General features: G+C 52.9%; 1 protein-coding gene across 1 annotated transcript in view; it reads left to right on the top strand.

Annotated features, from left to right (window-relative positions):
* Nucleotides 1–2949: 2949 nt before the first annotated feature.
* The window catches only part of SHROOM4 (shroom family member 4), a 61076-nt gene continuing 44191 nt past the window's right edge, over nt 2950–19834 (top strand). Inside the window, exon 1 of the mRNA XM_037908952.2 lies at nt 2950–3231. Within this exon, the coding sequence (XP_037764880.1) occupies nt 3094–3231 (138 nt within the window). The 5' untranslated portion in view covers nt 2950–3093. The remainder of the gene's footprint in view (nt 3232–19834) is intronic.

Below are 19834 nucleotides of genomic sequence, written 5' to 3'. Positions count from 1 at the left end.
AATTCACCTAGTGCATGTGCTGGGACCTGCTACATCCTGCTACCGGGGCTTTCCCATAGAATATCAGGGTTGGAAGGGACCTCAGGAGATCATCTAGTCCAACCCCCTGCTCAAAGCAGGACCAATCCCCAATTTTTGCCCCAATCCCTAAATGGCCCCCTCAAGGATTGAACTCACAACCCTGGGTTTAGCAGGCCAATGCTCAAACCACTGATGATTGGCCCCTCAGCGCTGCTCTTCCCCCGCTGGTGTATGCGTTTCAGTGAGGTAAGGGCAGGGATCTGTTGGCTTTCAGTTGGCCAACCCCCTGCTAATGTGACCACGAAGGATGCAGGCAGGTGGGTCAACCATCTCAGAGGGACTGGAAGTAAATAGTTCCGGGGCAGGCATGGAGTGTGCTCAAGCTGGTGATGTCTCCCTTGTGCCGGGATCCCCCCAGGTATTGAACTGAAGTTAAGATCAGATGTGCCCCTGAATGTGCCACCTTGAAAACGTTACCGCACTTTCCCTGCTCCCTCGTCTCCCTCTGCCTTTGGGAAAGGCTACGGGCACTGTGGGAGCTTTCCTGCCTGCCAGTCACTCAGGCCTGAAGCCAAAGCAGAGCCACGTGCTAGGATCCCGTGCTCAGCAGGTGCTCTGGGGAGAGTAAGATGATTGCTGGCTTGGAGGGGTTCCCCCTCATCCCACTCCACCCCAGGGAAGGGGCCAGCACATCCCCAGAGAGCCCATGGCAGCTTTGCTACTGTGTGGCTCACCCCTCTGGCTCCTCTGCAGTCTGTTGCCCAGAGCAAAGTGGATTCACTCCACCTCGGGTGGAAGCGTGGAAAGTTTTCAGTCTGCTCCAGATGCCCTGACAGCCTGGGGATGAGGCAATTGCTTGGTGTGTCCTGAGAGCGACGCCAGGCAGGGCTGAAGTGAAGCACTGTGCAGCCAGCAGCAGAGAGTTAAACTGCAAGGGGAGCCGGGCGGGACAGCCCAGTGATTTTCAGCCCAGGCTCGTTCAGGGGCACATCTGATCCTAGCTCACAAAAATGATAAACTTCATTGAAAAGAAATTGCAGAAAGGCCAGGCCCCAGTAGCTATGGCAACAGCATAAGGTCATTAGCCCCTGAGGCAGCACTAATGTCAGAGAGGAAGGATGGTCCAGTGGTTAGAGCCCTTGTCTGTGAGTTGAGCGACCTGGGATCGGCTCCGTGCTGCCACAGGCATCCTGTGTGCCTGTGGGCAAATCACCTAGCTGTACAGTGGAGACAATGGCCCTGTTTCACTTCACAGGGGTGTGGGAGATTAAATCCTTGGTGGTAGGGAGGGCTCAGATACTATGGGAATGGGGGCTGGGTATGTAAGTAGCTAACTTATACTGGCTGGCCCAAGATCAGAGGACCATGAAGGAGGTTTGGTGCAGCATGGCCAGTCTGGGGGGATCTAGGGCTATACTGCCCCCCTCCCCTTTGGGCAGGTTCATTTCCTTCTCCAATCAGGATTTGTTTTTAAAACTCACCAATTAAAAATTGACCAAGAAGCAAAAATACCTTGTAATGCTGGGTAAGGGCCATGTTTAAAATACCACTGCAGAATAGCAGCCTGCAGATGAGGTGTTGCCTCTTTCAGCTGGTTCTGTTTCACTCCGTGCTCGTGACCAGCTGGGACACGCGCACGCAGGACGTTCTGAGTGAGACGGTGAACATGCCTTTGCAAAACCGTGCAGGCAGCTGGGACTGAGTCATTATTTGCATTCTAGTAGCACTTAGACTAGACCCTAATCAGGATGAGGGCTCCATTGTGCGAGGCACTGCAGGCACATGTGGAGGAATCTTGGCCTCACTGAAGCTCTCCCTGGGGCTAGGACGTTACTCCTGGCCAGAGACAGGCGCTGCCCCGCAGCGTTTGCAATCTAATGAGAAGTGGGGAAGAAAACCGGGACACAAAGAGGTGATATAACTCACCCAAGGGCACACAGCAAGTCAGTGGCAGAGCCAGGATTAGCCACCTCCAGGTCTCTTGAGTCCCCTCTGCCCCTGCCTGCCCTAGTCACTGAACAATGACTGAGCCTGCTTCCCAGAGGTGGAGACTGGACTGTGTACGAAGCAGAGATTGGTTTTCCAAGCACATACCTACAGGCATTCCTATATATCCACACACATATATCACCAAGGGGGTTACACACAGTCACCTGTCAAACTTCTAATCACCTGGGCACAGCATTATAGGTACATGCCAAGTGTCCCTAACTGGGACGCAGGCTCTTTCCTTGCAAGGCTGGGTGCAGCCCATGGGGCACTGGAGAGGGACAGGAATTGTTCTGAGGGATGAGTAAAATATCAGTGGCTTTCTGGTTATGACCAGTTCTCCTGAGAAAGGCGGGACACAGGGATTAGGCATCTGAGCTGTCAAGGGACACCATCATAGGACCTAACCACATCAGCCACACCATCAGGGGCTCGTTCACCTGCACATCTCCAATATGATATATATACCTGCTACTGTATTTTCCACTGCATGCATCTGATGAAGTGGGTTCTACACCACAAAAGCTTATGCCCAAATAAATTTGATAGTCTCCAAGGTGCCACAAGGACTCCTTGTTGTTTTTGCTGATACAGACTAACAAGGTACCACTCTGAAACCTGAGCTGTTAATGTTTCATGAGTTGTGCAAGGCTGATTTACACACACATGCACAAGGGTACCTACATACAAACACAGGTGAGGATGTGCAGACACACATGCATCCTTCAGTATACATCTCTAGACATCCGTACCCACACACCTCAGTGTGCATAAGGAGGTACCCACGTACCCAGGTACATATAGCCACATGCACACATGGCCATGCACACGTGTGCTCAAGCTCCCTATGTAAATACATACCCCAGCCCACGCCCGCAAGCGGAGAGTGTAACACTGAGGCCCGAGCCAGCCCCGCGCCCCACCCCGGCCGCGCCTCATTGGCCGGCCCCCGGGGCTGCCCCAGCCCCCGCTCGGCCCCCGCCTCCGTCACGCTGCTGGCTGCTCCGTGTCATTTCCTCCTCCTGCCGCGGGAGCCCGAGCTGGCCGGGGGATGTGGCGCGGGGGGCCGCGGCGCTAGTGGCCATGGAGCCGCCGGAGGAGCGCACCGAGAGCCGGTTGGTCTCCTTCCAGTACGTGCACGTGCAGCTGCAGGGGGGCGCGCCCTGGGGCTTCACCCTCAAGGGGGGGCTGGAGCACGGGGAGCCCCTCATCGTCTCCAAGGTAAGAGGCGGCCGGGGCGCGGCCAGCAGGGGGCGCTCTGAGCCCGAGAGGCGCCGGGGCCGCCTCGTCCTGCTGGAGGGAGCCGGGGCCGGGCCGCGCCTGCTGGAAACTTTTGTCCGAGGGGCGGAAAAGCGGCTCGGCAGCGGGCGGGGGGTCCCACCGCGATGGGCTGGAAGCTGGTTGCGACGGGAGCCGCGGCCCCTGCCCCGCTTTGTTTGCCGGAGGCGCCGCGGGGTGCCCTGGCCGGCCCGGGAGCGCGGGACCGGGCTCCAGGCAGGAGGGCGCAGGGAGCTTGGCCGGGGCTGGGGACACGCACACGCAGGGGAGGAGGCTTGGGACGTTAGTGGCCCCCGGAGCGATCAGACGGGCCGGGAAGGAGGGAAGCGGACCCGGCCCGCTCTGCGCTGGAGGCGGGTCTCCAGACAGCCGGGGCTGGGGGCGGCCCGGGAAGGGCTGGAGGCTGCTCCCCACTCGCTGCAGTGTTGGCGGCGCGGGGAGCAGCCCAGTCCGGGCGCCCAGGGAGGCGCTGTACTGCAGGCAGGCGCCCCCGGCGTTGGGGATGGGCCAGGCAGAGCCTCTACGCTGGGTCTGTGCTCTGGGGGAGTGGGGAAGAGACTCGTCACCCTTCAGAAGCCGTGCGCGGCTTCCCATCCCCCTAGGCCGGCTGTGGCAGCCCCTAGCCAGGACACGCTGCAGGCTGGCCTCTGGCCACCCCCCGTGTCTGTCCCTGGCTCGGCTCGTCCCGCACCGGAGAGCTGGGCCAGGGGCTCTGCAGAGCGGGAAGGGCTGGCTGGAGGGCTAGGGACACTGGGGTTGGTGGAAGGTTTCCTGGGGTTGAGTAGGCAGGAGCCCGGGTGACGTGCTGGAGCAGCGTGTGGCACCGGGCTGCGCTTCACTCCCTGTTAATAGGGCAAAAAAATTCAGAACCAAAAGTGTTTTTCTCCTTTGAGGGAAGAAAGGAGCAGGGGGTGGGGTGGGCGCCTTGAAGACCCAGGTCTGAGCTCCTGTCAAGGCCGGAATTTGGGTGAGCAGATGGATTTTAAAACAAGCTGCAGCTGCCCTCCCCTGCGCTGGGAGCAGTGTGTGTCTGGCACGGGAGGAGGAAGAGCTAAAAGAGACTAACCCCTCCTCTCCATCCTCTGCGAGCCATTGGAAGGCATGGAGATGGGTGCCAATGGCTGTCTCATGCAGTCTGCTGTCTAGCTCCCTGGGGCTTGGATAGTTTGCCAGAGGCAAGGGAGAAGAGCACAGGAGTGGATGCAGAAGGCCACAGTGGGGTGGATGGGGACTGCTCCCTGCCACCAATGCTAGGAATGAGGAACTGATCTTTGGTTGTTGCTTGGGAGCTTTGTCCTTTGATGAGCACCTCTGGCTAGTCCGTGTTTGAAGCTGAGCTGCTTTAGGTGCTGCAGTGGAGAAGGGACTCTCTCTTTTCCTCCTCTAGATCTTAGCTGCTTGGAGGGAGCAGGGGTCTCTGTTACTCACCCCCTCACCCCATTCTCCATTATTGTGGGTCCTCCTCTCCATGTGCCTAACTTTTGATTCTGAAAAAGATGTGGGCGTGGGGTGGATAATTGGCTGAATGTGAGTTCCCAGTGTGATGCTGTGGTCAAAAGGCCTAATGTGATCCTTGGATGCATAAACAGGAATCTCAATTAGGAGCAGGGGGGTTATTGCACCCCTGTATTTGGCACTGGTGCAACCCTTGCTGGAACTGTGGCCACTTCTGGTGCCCACAATTCCAGTTAAATTAGAGGGGGTCAGAGAAGAGCCATGAGAATGATTCAAGGATTAGAAAACCTGCCTTATAGTGAGAGACGCAAGGAGCTCAATCAATGTAGCTTAACAAAGAAGATTAAGGGGGAGCTGATCACAGTCTACAGGTACCTACATGGGGCACAGATATTTAATAAGGGGCTTTTCAGTCTGGCAGAGGAAGGTCTAACATGATCTAATGGCTGTAAATTGAAGCTAGAGAAATCCAGACTGGAAATAAGGTCTAATTTTGTAACGATGAAAGTGATTAACTAGTGGAACAATGTACCAAGTGCTGTGGTGGATTCTCCATCCCTGACAAGTTTTAAATCAAGACTGGGTGTTTTCTTAAGAGATTTGCTCTAGGGATTATGATGGGGAATCTTCTGGTTTGTCTTAAACACAGACTTGATGATCACAGTCGTCCCTTCAGGCCTTCAAATCGATGAACTCCATTATGCCTTTCACAATCTGCTGCCTCAGCGTAACATTGATCATCCCAGGTGGCTGTGAACAGCAGCTGTGAAACTGACCAACATCTTGTTAACATCACTGCAAATGTGGCAAAGCTGTGAGGTGCTGCAGAAGCAATGGGGCTGTCTGCAGACTCAGGAAGATAGCACTGCATCTGGTTCTGCTCAGCTCACATGTGGAATGGGACTTTGGCTATCAGACAGGCCAGCAGCTTTCTTTCTTTTTTTTTTTTTTTTTTAAGGAAAGTTTAGATTTAGGAATCTGGCCCTGTGGTTCCTCACCATTAGTTTCATGCAGATTGCAATGAGAAGCTGCCTCTGATCAGAGTGGAAACTTACGTAAAGGGTGCTGAAGAGGAGGTTAAATAAACCCCAAGTGCTGCTCCTGGAGCTGTGGACACATGACTCTGTTAATTTCCCATTCAGGGCTGGGCTGGCTTTCCACCCTTGCAGTGGAAATAGCCAAACTTGCTAATAGCCGTTCCAGCTGGCTGACACTTGAGCTTTCTTTATTACTATTTAAAAATGCATAAGGCTGTAGTGCAGGTCAGGTTGTTTAAGTACAGTTCCCCAGGGGTGTGAAAGGGAGCAGGGTGGATAGGTTCAAGCGGTGGCCGTGCTGTCTAGAATGCATGTGTCAGGGGTGTCTGGGCTGAAGATGCGGGAGGGGGAGTTGAGAGCAAAGGGACAGAAGAGGCTAGAGGGGTTGATCTGAGAGTTGGGGGTGGAAAATGCCCCAGCGTGGATGCCGAGCTACCTAAGTGCCTCCTAAGCTGGGTTGGCGGCGGCAGGAAGCTGAACGTGGACAAGCATCTGAAAAGTGAAATCCCCAAAGAGGGCAGGTGACTGGTCTGGGCTAGAGGGTGTGACAGGGGAATGGCACAAAGTTGAAAAAAGGGAACGGTTTGTCTGGGTCTCAGGAAAACATTCCTACCTGTGAGATCTGTTAGGCTGTGGCCTGGCCTCTCCCAAGGGGTTACCCATTCCTCTTGCCCCAGGTTGAGGCTAACAGCATGGTCCCCCTGGCCTGTGTGTGGGGTAGAGAAGGAGCTTGCCCCTCTCTTGTTGGCTGACCGATGTGGTGCCAGGGGGCAGTGTGGCAGGATTTTGGCACACACGGGAATGCCTGGGACCCGTGAGCAGGGTTGGGGAGGGGGCCGTAGTGGTTCTGAATATCATTCTAGTTCACAGTGGGCTGCACTAAGCCGTGTCCTTGCTGCTCTTACCCTCATCCTTGCGGGAGCTGCCCTAAAGAGACAGGACAAGGGCCAGCCAGCCCCACAGTTCCGAGGAAGGGCAAGAGCTTCCATCGTGCACTTAGCTGGGGAAGCATCCGCTGGCACTGCCTCTGGGAGCTGAAGTGGGGCGAGAAACCTCCCTGCTGACCATGGTGCGGCCCCTCCACGCCAGCTGCTGGGCTGTGTTAACAGTGCATTAGCCACAGGCCATGTTAAACTGCTCCAGGTGGCACAGCATTCCTGCAGGCATGGATGGGTCCCCGGGCTCCAGGCAGCTGCTGCCTGTTCTCTAGCAGCCTTGGCCCTGGTGTCTCGCTGGCCATGTTCACTGCCCTGGGTGCGACAGCAGCTGTTCTTGCCAGCGGCCTTGCAAAGGGGACTTTCTCAGGTGGGGTCCCCAGCAGCTAACAACTGGATTGAGTGTGAAGTTCAGCTCTGACTGGAAGTAGACTGTAAAATTAATGTTGTGTGGGGCCCAGGGTGAGCTCTACAGGCTCGGGGTTCTGCCAGGTTTTCATCCCGTGTGTCCGCTCCCCAGACCTGGGCTTCCAGTGTTTGACCACTGAGAAGATCTATGCTCTGAGCCCTGACCCACGGGGTGGAGGGCTGTGGGCCCTTTCTTTAGAGCCTCATTGGCTAGGAATCAGAGTAGCAGCCGTGTTAGTCTATATTCGCAAAAAAGAAAAGGAGTACTTGGGGCACCTTAGAGACTAACCAATTTATTTGAGCATAAGCTTTCGTGAGCTACAGCTCACTTCATCGGATGCATACTATGGAAAACACAGAAGATGTTCTTATACATACAAACCATGAAAAAATGGATGTTAACCTGGATTTATGCTGGAAATGGCCCAACACCCATTTTTTCATGGTTTGTATGTATCCAATGCATCCGATGAAGTGAGCTGTAGCTCACGAAAGCTTATGCTCAAATAAATTGGTTAGTCTCTAAGGTGCCACAAGTATTCCTTTTCTTATTGGCTAGGAAGTGGCCTGCCCTGTGGTTCTTGCATTTCTGTATTGCAGACCCAGGGTTGCTAGCCAGAGCCCTGGCAGGTACAGGCAGCATGGGGCTTGGGTTCCCAAGGGGCTCGTCGTCCTGTGAGGCTCCCAGAACTCGAAGGGGTCCTGTGGGCAGGGCTGGGGGCGAATCACATGGGTGCCTGCAGGTCATAGGGAGCCATGTGCTTGATATAGGACTCTGGGTTTCTGGGTGTCTTGCAGCAGCCGGGAAGAGTGGGAGTTTCTTAGGGTCCTTCCAAAGCCAGGCCGTTCTTCTTCCCCCAGCATTTATGAGGTCTGAAATGTATGCGGGACAGGGGCACACCTTGCGGGAGCCCAGCCTCTGCTCTCCCCATGGCTGTGTTGAACAGCGGGCCATTGCCCTCTCTCCGAGTTCCCAAGTCAGGGGGCAGTGGGAACACAGGAGTGACTGGCAGTAGTGAGGGCCAGAGCAGCTCCTCAGAGCCCCTGCAGATGCTGGTAGTGCTTTAGTGGGAGGAGCTGCTCATGTTCACATGGGAGTGATCCAGGGCTCCTGGGCCAGTATGCTGCTGCTGCACCCCCCTGCCCCCGCTTCTGGTGTGATGGAGATTACTGGTCCCCCCCAGCTCCATGGCCCTCTCCTCTGGCAGCGTGGCCGTGGCCCTGTGGCCTGTAACCCAGCTGCGGGCACCCTAGCTATGCGAGGTTAACCAGAGCCAGTGTGATGTCCCCCTACGCTGGCTGGGTGAGCGATCAGCATTGACTGCCAGAGGAGCCTCTCCCAGCTGCCTCCGGCTCTGGTTACACTTTCCCTCCGTCTTGCTGGTAATGAGAACCAGAGGCCTTCGGGGAGGAAGGAAGTTTGCATGCCGAGGGGTGTGCATGTGTGATCCCGGCCTGCAGGCAGCTCAGGTCCGAGTTAAGCATCCACCCTGCCACAGGGTTGGCCTGGCTGCACTCTGGAGAGTGGGACCCATCTCCTCCCCTAGGAAGCTGTTGCCTTGTTCAGAGGGGCTGCTTTGAGCTCAGGTGGGGTGTGTTGCCCTGGGGTCTCCTGGCTGCCAGAGCAGGATGCATCCTCCGTGTCTCCCCTGAGCCCTCCTGCTGTGGGATGCACTAGCAGCTGTGATGGGCTGGCAGTTGGCCCGGGATCTTGGCCCTGTGGGAGTGGGCAGGGCTCTGGGCTGATGTGCTGGCTGCACGTCCTGCACAGATGCTGCTCCCTCTAGGATAGTTGCTGGAGAAGGATCCCGGGCATGTTGGCTGCTTGTGCTGATCATCTTGGCCGGCGATTGTCTCCTCAGCCCACCCCAGTTAGAAGCAGTGCCCTTGAGTCCGGTCCCAGAAGTCTCTCAGCTCCAGCATGCTCACATCTGCCTGTCTAGGCTGTGTCCTGGTCCTGTGACTCCCCACAGACAGCTCTGCTGGTGCCCCTCAGTCCTGACCTGCAGCCCCTGCTATCCCAGCCTTGGGCACCCCCACCCCACCCCACCCACCCCACCCCCTGAGCTCTGCCGGTGCCTCTCAGTCCCGACCCACGCCCCCTGCTGTCCCAGCCCTGGGCTCTCCACACACACAGCTCTGCTGGTGCCCCTCAATCCTGACATTCAGCTTCCCCGGCGTTTCCTGTGCACAGGCTGCCATTCATTTCAAACTGTTTGTCTTTGTGCTGTGGACAAATCTCATTATTATTTCTGACCTAGGAGCAGCACTTGAGCAGGAGGTGGAAGGTCAGTGCAGGAAACCTCTGCCCTACCTAGAGCCTGGCTGTTCTTGCTGCGCGTGGCTTAGTGCTGGTGAACAAAGGGCGTTTGTTACAGCACTGTGTATTCAGGGGAGAATTCCCTGCAGGCGCCCTGGCTCCCCCCACGCCCCCAAGCCCAGGGTGTTTGGAGCTGTGGGGTGGCGCTGGCCTGGCTCCTGCTGTGCTGCGTGAGCCCTGGACGGGGGTGATGCCTCTTTGCACTGCTCGGGGGGGGGGCTCCCCAGTGTTCCTAACGCGCCCCAGTGAGGGGAGCTGTGTGACTTTCTGGTACGGAGAAGGGGCATGTGGCCATAGGTACTTCAGCAACAGCCCTAGTGGTCGGCGGGGATGGGAAGCTTTGCCCTAAAGTGGTGGGGTCTATTCAGGCTGCATTTGTCCAGCAGCAGGGGCACAGTCTATGGCCTGTCACTGCAGTATCTGAGCTCCTGGCAGCCACTAATGAGTCCCCCCAACACTGCTGTGCATGATCCCCTTGTTCCAGGTGGGAAACTGAGGCACGGAGTGGCAAAGTGACCTCTCGGGAAGTCTGTGTGGCTGAACCAGGGACTGAACTCAGATCCCTTGAGGCCCAGCCCTGAGGTGGGCTGTTCTCTGACTAGAGATACTCTCTTCATTCTAAAAGAGGTCGTGCTGGACGGTGCAAAAACCAGGCTCAGGGTCAGCACCTTCCATTCCAATGTCGGGGTGTCTGTGTCTTCTGGGCCCTGCTTGCCTGGTGCAGGACCCCGTTATTAAATGAGCCCCCTTAGAAGAGCTGAAGGTGGCTTGTGAGCAGGGATTTGGAGCAATCAAAGTTTTGAATTGCTCCACTCCAGTTCCGCTCCAGCACCAGTGGTGACTGCTCCAGCTCCGCTCCTACTCAAATTAATTTTTAACTAAATAAAAAAAGTGCATACTGTAATTTTGAAAAAACATTATTTTTATTCAGACTTTTAAAACAATTTAAATGTCTTCAACAGTGATACAAACTAGAATGATTCATAATTCATTCTGTAAAAAATTATTGCAGCAATCAATCAATTCATAGCCTGCTGCAAATCATTTAAAATTAACTTTAAAGCCAAAAACAGTCGCTCTACACTAGCTTGAGCTGGCATGCTCGAAGCAATTCTACAGGCAGCCTGAATGTGGTGTGGGTAGCTATGAAAGGCCTCAAAAACAGACTTAACTTTTAGCCTACCAATAGACTCCATCGCCTCACAATCTTCCCGAAAGTTTCTCTTGAATAATGCTTCATTACAATTATGAATTGCAGAAACTCGCCGGCGTCTTTCTTGTTTATCCAATTCCTTTTCGAAGGCATCATCTTCTGAAGAATTGATGCTTGAAGTATCTCCATTTCCCGGTGATGGTTGAAGACGTTTCTGGGATGGACACTCAAACAAGTTCAGAGTGGAGACGGAAGTTTGAGAACAGCCTGCTATTTCTGAAGGATGTGAACTTTCTGAAACTGCAAATTCGATTGTTGATGACACCTTTTGTTGTGTTTTGTTTTCTTCAACCTCTTGTGCCGAGTTCAAATGTAGCAATAAATTTTGTTTTTCGAGTCGTTGAGCAATATCAAGGAGCCCTTCCTTTGCCTTTGATATTTCCCTAGAGGTAAGAAGAATCCAATACCATGGGTCAACATAAACTCCAGCAAGGAAATGAATATTGTCAAAAAGCTTCTCTTCGCTTTTCTGCACGGAGGATAGAATTCCTTCTGCAATTTGTCCACCATTTTCTTTCAAGAATTTTGACAGTTTTCGCCATTCCTTCATTAAAACTTCCAGGGTTACATCAACAGCTTGAAGATTCATGGTTGTTTGGTTTGGCTTTGCCAAGAAGTCTCGCAGGTTCTTCACTTCGTCCCATTCAACTTTTGTTAACTTGAGTTTTCTTGTTCCAGCAGCAGCCACTTGTTCACAGTAAGATTGAAAAACGAGAAGCCGATCAATCATCGCAAATGTTGAACCCCAGCGAGGCAAAGTATCCAATGATTGAGTCAAACATGTAGATCAAGCAGAACACTTTGAATACTTGTCAACGACTTGTCTAATTTTTGCCAGAAATTTCTTCGCATGTTCTTTGTTCAGTCCATCCCAGATTGCCAACTGAAGAGTGTGAATACCGCACCTCATCAGTTGGACTTTTGAGTAGTCCTCATGAAGCCATGTTGGAAGTATAAGGCTAGGGTCATTAACCCATTGCGCAGCAGCAACCATGTTGAGCTCGATTTCATCCATTCCTTTAGTTCCTTCATCAGGCAAAATAGCTTCAGTTCTGTCCACATCCCTGTTCTCAGAGGTAGAAATGGTTTCATTGTCCTCGCTGAAATTTTTGATGGCACACATCATGTTTGCTACATTGTCAATGCAGATGCTCAGCACTTGCATTTCACTGATCCCAAATTTTTCTAAAATAGCTTTTACTTGAGTTTTCACGTACAAAGAATTGCGATGCCCTTCAGTGTCGATTTTATGTCCAAGGTTTTTACCACAGCTTTATCTTTTCCTTCTTCGTAGTACTGAGCACTAATTGCAAGGAAATTTCTGTTTCCATGGGTTGCCGCATCCATTTTCAGGTAGCACAATTTTTGCTCCAAAGCTTTCTTGAGCTCTTCGTGACCAGACTCAGCGGTGCTGACAACTAAATGACGAACCGCATCGTGCCCCGTCGAAATGCCAAGCTGCCGACCCATTTCACCTGCAATTTTTTGGAATCCTTTGTTCTTTAGCCTAAAGGTAGTGAGTGGTGTTGAACTCAAGCAAGCCATTTCCATCAGCCCTTCATGGAACGTATTGGCATCCAGGGTGACTGTAACCTTTGAGGACTTCAAATATGAGTCAAGTTTTGTTTGCTCAATTTTGGGTTTCTTTTCAGATGAAGCGCTGCAAAAAATCTTTTCTCCAGGAGTTTTCAAAGAGCCAGATGAACGTTGTTTAGCTGCGTCAGCTTTCTGTTTTGCCTCATCTTCCTGGTCCTTTTTGGTAACGCATAGTTTTCAGGATGGTTACGTTTTACATGCCGCCAAAGGTTGAGACTTTTCATGGCACTTGCTTCACTTGTCTTGAAGCTACATGGTTTGAGCTCGCCATTCACTTCCTTTTCAACCTTGCACGTTGCCGATTTCTTCTTTGCTTTTCCCAAAAGCCCAAATTTGGGCTTTTCAAATTCAAAAGTAAAGACGTCGTTGAGATCCTTTTCTGTAAATCGGCTATCAATCATGGGGGGCAGATTTGATTTTTTTGTTGAAGCCATGGCAGCACAAGTTTCTTGTTCTCCAAATGATCTTTGAAAAGCAATGAACAAAAAGCATTACATTTTTTTTCTAATGTACCTGCTTGTGATATCTTAACCACTTAAGGTACTTTGAATTTATTTTGGATTTTCTGGACAAAAATGATTGCATTTTCTTTTTACACAATTATTATTAAAGTATATTTTAATATTTTAACATGTTTCTTTCAGTTTTAATGAAGTAAAGTATTTTTAATATACATAACTAATATAATTTTTTTATTTATAAATTGCAAGTTTTTCTTATGACATTTTGCGGTAAAAATATTCAAAATATTTTCCAAAGTTTTAATTAATATCTCAAAAATGCTTTAATATAGATGTATCAATGAAATTTGGTATGTGCCGTAGCGTTAGTACGTGCTATTGCTGTTCTACAACATTAATCGTTGGGAAGTAACGAGGCTACACATTACAAGGTTGAAAATAAACTTTAACGGGAAAGCAGATTCAAATTGCAAGCACAGTCCTTTTAGTAAAGAGAGCAAATTTTCAGAAATATGTTTTTCCTTCATCAGGCTGGAAACATTATAAACATATTTCCGAAAATTTGCTCTCTTTACTAAAAGGACTGTGCTTGCAATTTGAATCTGCTTTCCCGTTAAACTTTATCTCCAATGTTCTATCGTACAACATCATTCAAATAAAATTATTTAAATTACAGGTGTCGTGAACTGGGGGGACTGGGCCAATTTTATTTAATATTTTTTACATCTTTGACTATTTAACAGATACGACCCTGGAATATGATTTAATGCTAAAACATGCATTAAAATGGTACTCTTAATTTATTTTGTATAATTAACCATTTCTGAGAAAACTGTTTAGAAATGTTAATCTGCTTAGATGCTTAGATTGATACAAACAATTTTACTTATTACTTATTTTTCAACTTTGGAACCATAAATTTTAAATGTAATAATAACCAAAATTATTAATTTATTGTGGAACATATTACCGCTCGTAGCCAGGGGCAGTCGACGACAAGCCTTTGTTGAAATATGAAATAAAAGTGACCCACCGCCAGTTCGGGACGCCTATGGTTTAAATAATTTTGGATAATGTAATATGGTAGCACATACTAACGCTAAGACACAGACGTAATTTCATTACTTAAAGCATTTTTGAGATATTAATCAGAAATTAACTTTTCAACACCTCCTTGAAGGGACTGTAGCGCCCTTAGGAAGAATTTTAGGACACGTTTTCACAGAAACGTTTTTTCTTAAAATGACCGAAGCATTCACCCCCAAAGTTTTGTTGGACATTTTCCAATCACTCTGGATATATCACAAAAATCACTCCTAATTTATGCAAAAATGTTTACTGTATATTTATATGCCTGCTGCACATGACTTTTTCAATAAATTTAAAATTACAAACAACGCTACCAAAGACCGTTGAACAGATGACGTATAAAATAAGTCTTCCAGAGTGATACGGGAGCATGTACAAATGAACAAATGGTAACGGGAGCCCGTGTGAGAAATGAGCTTAAGTGGTTAATATCTCTTGTGATATCTTAATATATCAATAAACAAAAACATTATTTTTTTTGCAATATACCTGTTTGTGATATCTTAAATGTTGCGTCTTGCTTCATACTTTTCCATAATCGCAGCACTCAGCGCGTCTCGTTGATCAACCCTTACAAAAGAAGTATCAACACATACTAATCTATCTAACTAATCTATGCGAGTACGTACTCCCCTAACCTTGGCACAAGGGTGGGAGCAGTCTGCAGTGTTGCCGGATGTCTGATAATTATCTGATTCTTTAATAAAATATATCTCCAAAAACCTTTGTAATTTTGTATCTGTACATTCAATCTTGATTTCGGCTGATGTGAGAATAACTGTGACATATTGCGTAAAGTGGTAAAGTAGATGTTAATATCAGTTGTTATACAATCTGAAACTTTTTGGCACCTTTAGGACTTTCTTGCTGAATATCATTCATTTTGGATTGAAAATGGGGGGGGGAAACAAAACCTGGAGCAGTAGACCAGTCAAGATTTTCTGTGCTCCGGCTCCGCTCCAGCTCCAGGCAAAAAACTGCAGCTCCACGCTCCAGCTCCGGGCTCCGCTCCAAAGGCCTGCTTGTGAATGGTCCATGGCTAGTGTAACACCAGGTGCTCTGCTCCATCAGCGCAGGCTGTCCTGTCCGTAGGAGCCTTGGGCAGCTCTGCTGGGCTGGTGCCAGTCCTCTGCGATGCTGGGGGCTTAGCCCTCGCCCAGGCCTGTCCCTTGCCCAGCGTTGAGCCTTGGTGCGGTGCTGTTGGCCCTCGTCATGTCTGCGAGGAAGTGCCACCCTGCGGGCTGAAAGGATACGGTTTCTTTGCGGCTCTCTGCAGGTGCAGGATCCTCCAGAGCAGCTCAGGGCTTTGCTGGAACTGCTGCTTCCTGGCAGCTCCCCGGGCAGAGCCAGCCCTCGCTCCCTGCGTCGGGGCTGGAGCTAGGCATAGATCCTAGCTGGCTCCATTGTGTCCCATGCTGTGTGACCAGTGCTGTCCCACCTCTGCCCAGCCTTTGCTCTTTGCACTCCTGTTGGCGGAGGGTGGGTCCTGGGGCTGCTGGCACACAGGGGTCTGTGCTGGGGAGCATGGAGTGGCTGCAGCGATGCTGGTCTCATGCTATGTCTGCCCGTGCTGCCTCCCCTGGTGCTAGGGTTCTGGGGGGGGACGGGGAGGCCAGGCTGAAGGCCAGAGCTGTGCTGCCTGGGAGTGATTGCACCTGCTGACAGTGACGAAAGGTTCTCGGGAGGGGCATCTGGGGGGCTGTCAGCCTGTACCAGGAGTGATAGGTGGCCCCGTCCAGCATGGGCAGATGTGCCTGGCAGCTCTGGCTGGTTACTGGTTTCCAGTAAAACTATTCTCCACTGTTCAGCCACTGTTCTCCAGATGTGTACGAAGCCAGTGGGAGCAGGCCTAGGGCACAGCTGTGCTGAGGAGTGAGGGCGACTGGATCTGTTTGGGGGGGCTGGGGCCAAGGTCTCCTGGAGCTGGGTGCTCAGAGCTGTGAGTCATCCCTGAGCTGAAGCTGGGGCCACTCTCCCTGGGCTGGAGTGTCCCCACTGTGGGGACAGAGGTGGGGAGCGCACCCATGCCCAGGGATTCCCAGAGCACTTCTCTGCCTGCATCCACCATGGACACCCGCACTGAGGGCAGCAGATGTGACGTGTGCGGGAGAGGGCAGGGCCAGCCTTGGGGGTGTCTGGCACACGCAGCCTTTTCCACTCAAACTCATTGGCAGCTCTGTGGGGAGGCCCAGCGCCAGGGTGAGGGTCCACTGGCAGCACCTGCTCCCCTGACTGCCTGGGGCTCTCTGGTCCCCGGGTATGGTGGGTGAGGATGGGGCCTGGCGCTCCCGCTTCACCTGGGCTCTGGGGGTTGGAGCTGGCTGTGCTTGGCCAGGAAACCTCCTGGGGAGCCCACGATGGTGCAGAGAGGGGTGCCCCATCCCAGGGTGGTGCTAGAGGGCGCTGTGCTGGGCCATGCTTTTGGTGAGCTGTGAAGGTGATCCTCGGGGTTGGTATGAAAGATCCTGCAGCTCAGAGGGGAGAGGGTTGAATTCCAGTTGGGGGGCCCAGGTGTGTGCTGTGTCCTCAGACTGCCCCTAGCAACAGCACGTCCAGGACGCTCCTCATGTGGTTGTGCAGCGCTGCTGCGGGGGACTGAGCTGACGGGAGAGGAGTTCTGGGTGCATGTTATGTGGGGGTGGAGGGTTTGTGCGCTGGGGACCATGTTGCTGAGAGGTGGGGAGTGTGTCTGTCTGCATGCTGTCGGGGAGGCTCCCTCTCGGTAGGCAGATCTCTGGGCGGAGGTTTGTCTCCAAGGCCCCGTCTCTGCCCAGCTGAGCTGGAAGCTGAGCGCGGCTGATGGTTTTTGGCAGCCCAGAGAAATGGCAGGTGCTGTGGGAGTGACCCCGGGAAGGGAAGGGGCAGAGAGTGGTTCTTGCCTTGAGCTTGCGCAGTGGCACCGAACTGCCCGTGCAGGCTTGGGAGCTGGGTGCTTGGGGCTGCTGGGGGTTTGTAGCGCGATCCTCCAGCCAAGCCTCTCCAGGCAGTGTGGGGGTTTGGGCCCCTCGGAATTGCAGGATGAGCATGTTAGCCACCTGCTCCCACCACTGTGGTTAGCAGTGAAACAATTAATGTCGATACTGAAATGCAGGGCCAGGTCCTGCTGCCAGGGAAGTCAATGGGACTTTGCTATTGACTGCTGCGGGAGCAGGCTCTGCTCTTCAAAGTGATATCATTAGGCTTCAGGTCAACACATCTGTGAGTTGTTTTGGGGTATTGGCAGGTGTCCCTGCTGTGGTCACACTTGTGCTGTGTTCGGAAGGGTTTCTCTGCAGCCATGAGGGCAGGTCTGGGAAAGGGGATGGGGAATGTCTCTCCCTGGCCTGTGGTGACCGGGGGAGCAGGCCTGCATTGGGAAGCCTCTTCCCTTCAGTACTGAGGTCTTTAGTGGCTTAGGCAGAACAAGCCCCTGTTTGTGCTGGAATTGGCCCCTGAAGCAGGGCTGCCAGCCCCCGAGCCTTCCCCAGTGCACGCAGCCCTCATGAAACCTGCCAGACAAAGGGATGGCCCTGTCTGAGCCCTGGGGCTGGGCTCTCCGGCCAGCCGGGACAGCCAGTGACTCAGTCCCGTTAGCTCCCAGCTGCCTTCCCCGCCCATCTGTCCACAAATAACCTTCAGCTCCAGCCGGCAGAATCCTGGTATTTCTCTCTGATGGGTCTGTGCCCTTGGGGACAGGAGCAGGGCCAGTCACCTGCCTATTTCTGCTCCTCCCTTGTCTCATGCATCTGGGCATTGTTCCTCTGGGCAGCGTCTGCTGGCTCCCTAGACAGCTTTGAGGAGCAGTGGGCGCTGTCTGGGGTTCTCTGCTTGGTGTCCCCCTCTGGATCCCTAGTTTTTGAACCTGTGACCTTCACTCCTGACCCTGTTGTTCATTAGTTGTCCCCCATCTTCAGTTGGTTCCTGGGTCCAGTGGTCCCTCCCACAAGGCTAGGGGAGGGGCCTTTAGATGTAGGTGGACTTGTGCTCACCCACCTCCCAGGGTTCCAATAGGGTCTGCCCTGGTTCTCCTGGCTGGTGCCAACCTCCCTGCTGCCCTAGTTAGGAAAATGTGCAGGCATCAGGGCTCCTTTCTTCCCACCAGCCGCTCCCCATTGACTACCTGCCCTCCACAAGCACGGCGCACCCAGCAGGAATGGGGGATCTCCCTATGTGTGCACACACACTGACACTGCAGGCAGACTAAGAAATAAAGTAAGTCCTACTGAAACAGTGGCCACCGCCCTCCCCTTGCAGCTGGTCAACGTTGCTTATTAGAACAGATGTAGCACAGGGATGGTCCTGTGTCTACCATACCTGACTGTGCCTCCCTTTGACCAGAGACGCACACAGCCCCAGTCCAGGTAGGAGTGCAGCACTGCTGAAACACAGCCACCTCTGGGGTGGAGGGCAGCAGCCAGCCAGACACAGCAGCAGGGAAAGTAATACCTGGGTAGATGACCGAGGGGTTTTAGGTCATTGTCTCCCAAGGGGCTAGCAGCCCTACCTAAGGGAATGTCTATTGGCTCCCACCCCCGTCTGTCCCTCTTTCCCTGGGGTGCTGGTTGGACACATGTGACACCTGCTCCTCTGCGGCTGTAGCCCTTGGGTGGGAGCCTTTGGCGCGGCAACCCCGGGGAGCCGTAAAGCGAGTGCTGCGCTAGGGCTGGCTATGTTCCCAACTGCTGAATGCTCTGATTGCTCCTGAGTGGGCTCTGAGCCTCTGTTCCCCTGCTGCTGGGTACAACTGGCTCTGGGGACAGCAGTAGGGTCGGTAAAGCAGCATGGCTGGAGGGCTCCCAACCGAAGCTCCCCCCCTCCCCCACTCCGATCATGTCCTCTGGGAGAGTGTGAGCTCCTGTAGCCCCTCTGTTGGGCTCTGCAGCCAGCACTGCGGGGGTTCGAAGGGCAGAGGTCTTGCTAGACAGCCCCAGGTGTGCTCTCCATGTGGCTGACTGGAGGCAGCGCCCCCACAAAGAATGCTGATGGGTTCAGCCATGCTGTCCCATGGAGTGAGGTGGGATCTGTGGGGAGTTGCGCTCTGCTTGGCTGGGTTAGCTGATAGGGCCAAGATCCTCGCTCGCTTAGAGGACGTGGCAGACTCTGAGCGATCCTGGGGCCGTGGAGGGCGGGAGCGCTCCCCAGGCATGGCCGGGGACTGTAGGGGCTGGCCCAGAGTTGGGAAGTTGCTCTTTCCCTGAATTGTGAGTAAACTGGGATCCGCTGTGCTGAAATGGGCAGGCAGCTGTGCTTTAGGCAGGGTGACCAGTGAGCTTGGGGAACAAGCCAGCCAGAGCCACCTGGGGAGCTGGTGAAATGCTAGGGGCTGCGGGAGTCTCTGGCCACTGGGATCCAGGGCCAGATTGGGCCTGCTTGGAGGATCCTGCTCCACTCCCCTCACTTGGCTTCTGGCTTATAGGCCCCTGCACTCTCTGCTGAGGTCAGGGAGAAGCTGGGGACAGGGAGTTTGTGGCACAGGCTGTCTGGGCTGAAAGGAGCAGCTCTGAGCTGAGCGGACCAGGGGGTGGGGACTCAGGACTGGCTCCCCGCCCCCGGATGCATGCTCAGCCCAGTGCTGGGCTGGTCAGAAGAAATCCTTAGATGAGTGTTTGTGACGCGACCTGTCCGGGCCTGTGAATGCAGGGGCTGTGCCTGGGCTCTAGGCAAAGGAGATGTGGCATGCACAGGTAGCAGCGACCTGCCTGCACAGGTTGCAGAGCAGCAGCCGTATTAGTCTGTATCCGCAAAAAGAACAGGAGGACTTGTGGCACCTTAGAGACTAACCAGTTTATCTGAGTCACTCAAGCCAGAGGGGCTCCTCCATACCAAAGGATCCCTGGCCATTGTACTTCTCCGCCCAGTACGGAGAATCACTTTGTCCATCACTGAAATGCAGCCACCTCTGAAGGCGGCAGTATAGCCCACAGCAATGCTGCCCCGCAGTTTAAGACAGGAAGTGAATGATCCAGGGGGACTGGACCAACCCAAGTTGGAGTCTGGTCAAGACAACAGAGCTTTGGGGGTGCAAAGCACATGCGGCTGTTATTTAAAAGTCC

This window comes from Chelonia mydas, chromosome 9 (genome assembly GCF_015237465.2).
Source record: "Chelonia mydas isolate rCheMyd1 chromosome 9, rCheMyd1.pri.v2, whole genome shotgun sequence".
Classification (NCBI taxonomy): Eukaryota; Metazoa; Chordata; order Testudines; family Cheloniidae; genus Chelonia; species Chelonia mydas.
This window is presented reverse-complemented; position numbering and strand designations above follow the sequence as displayed.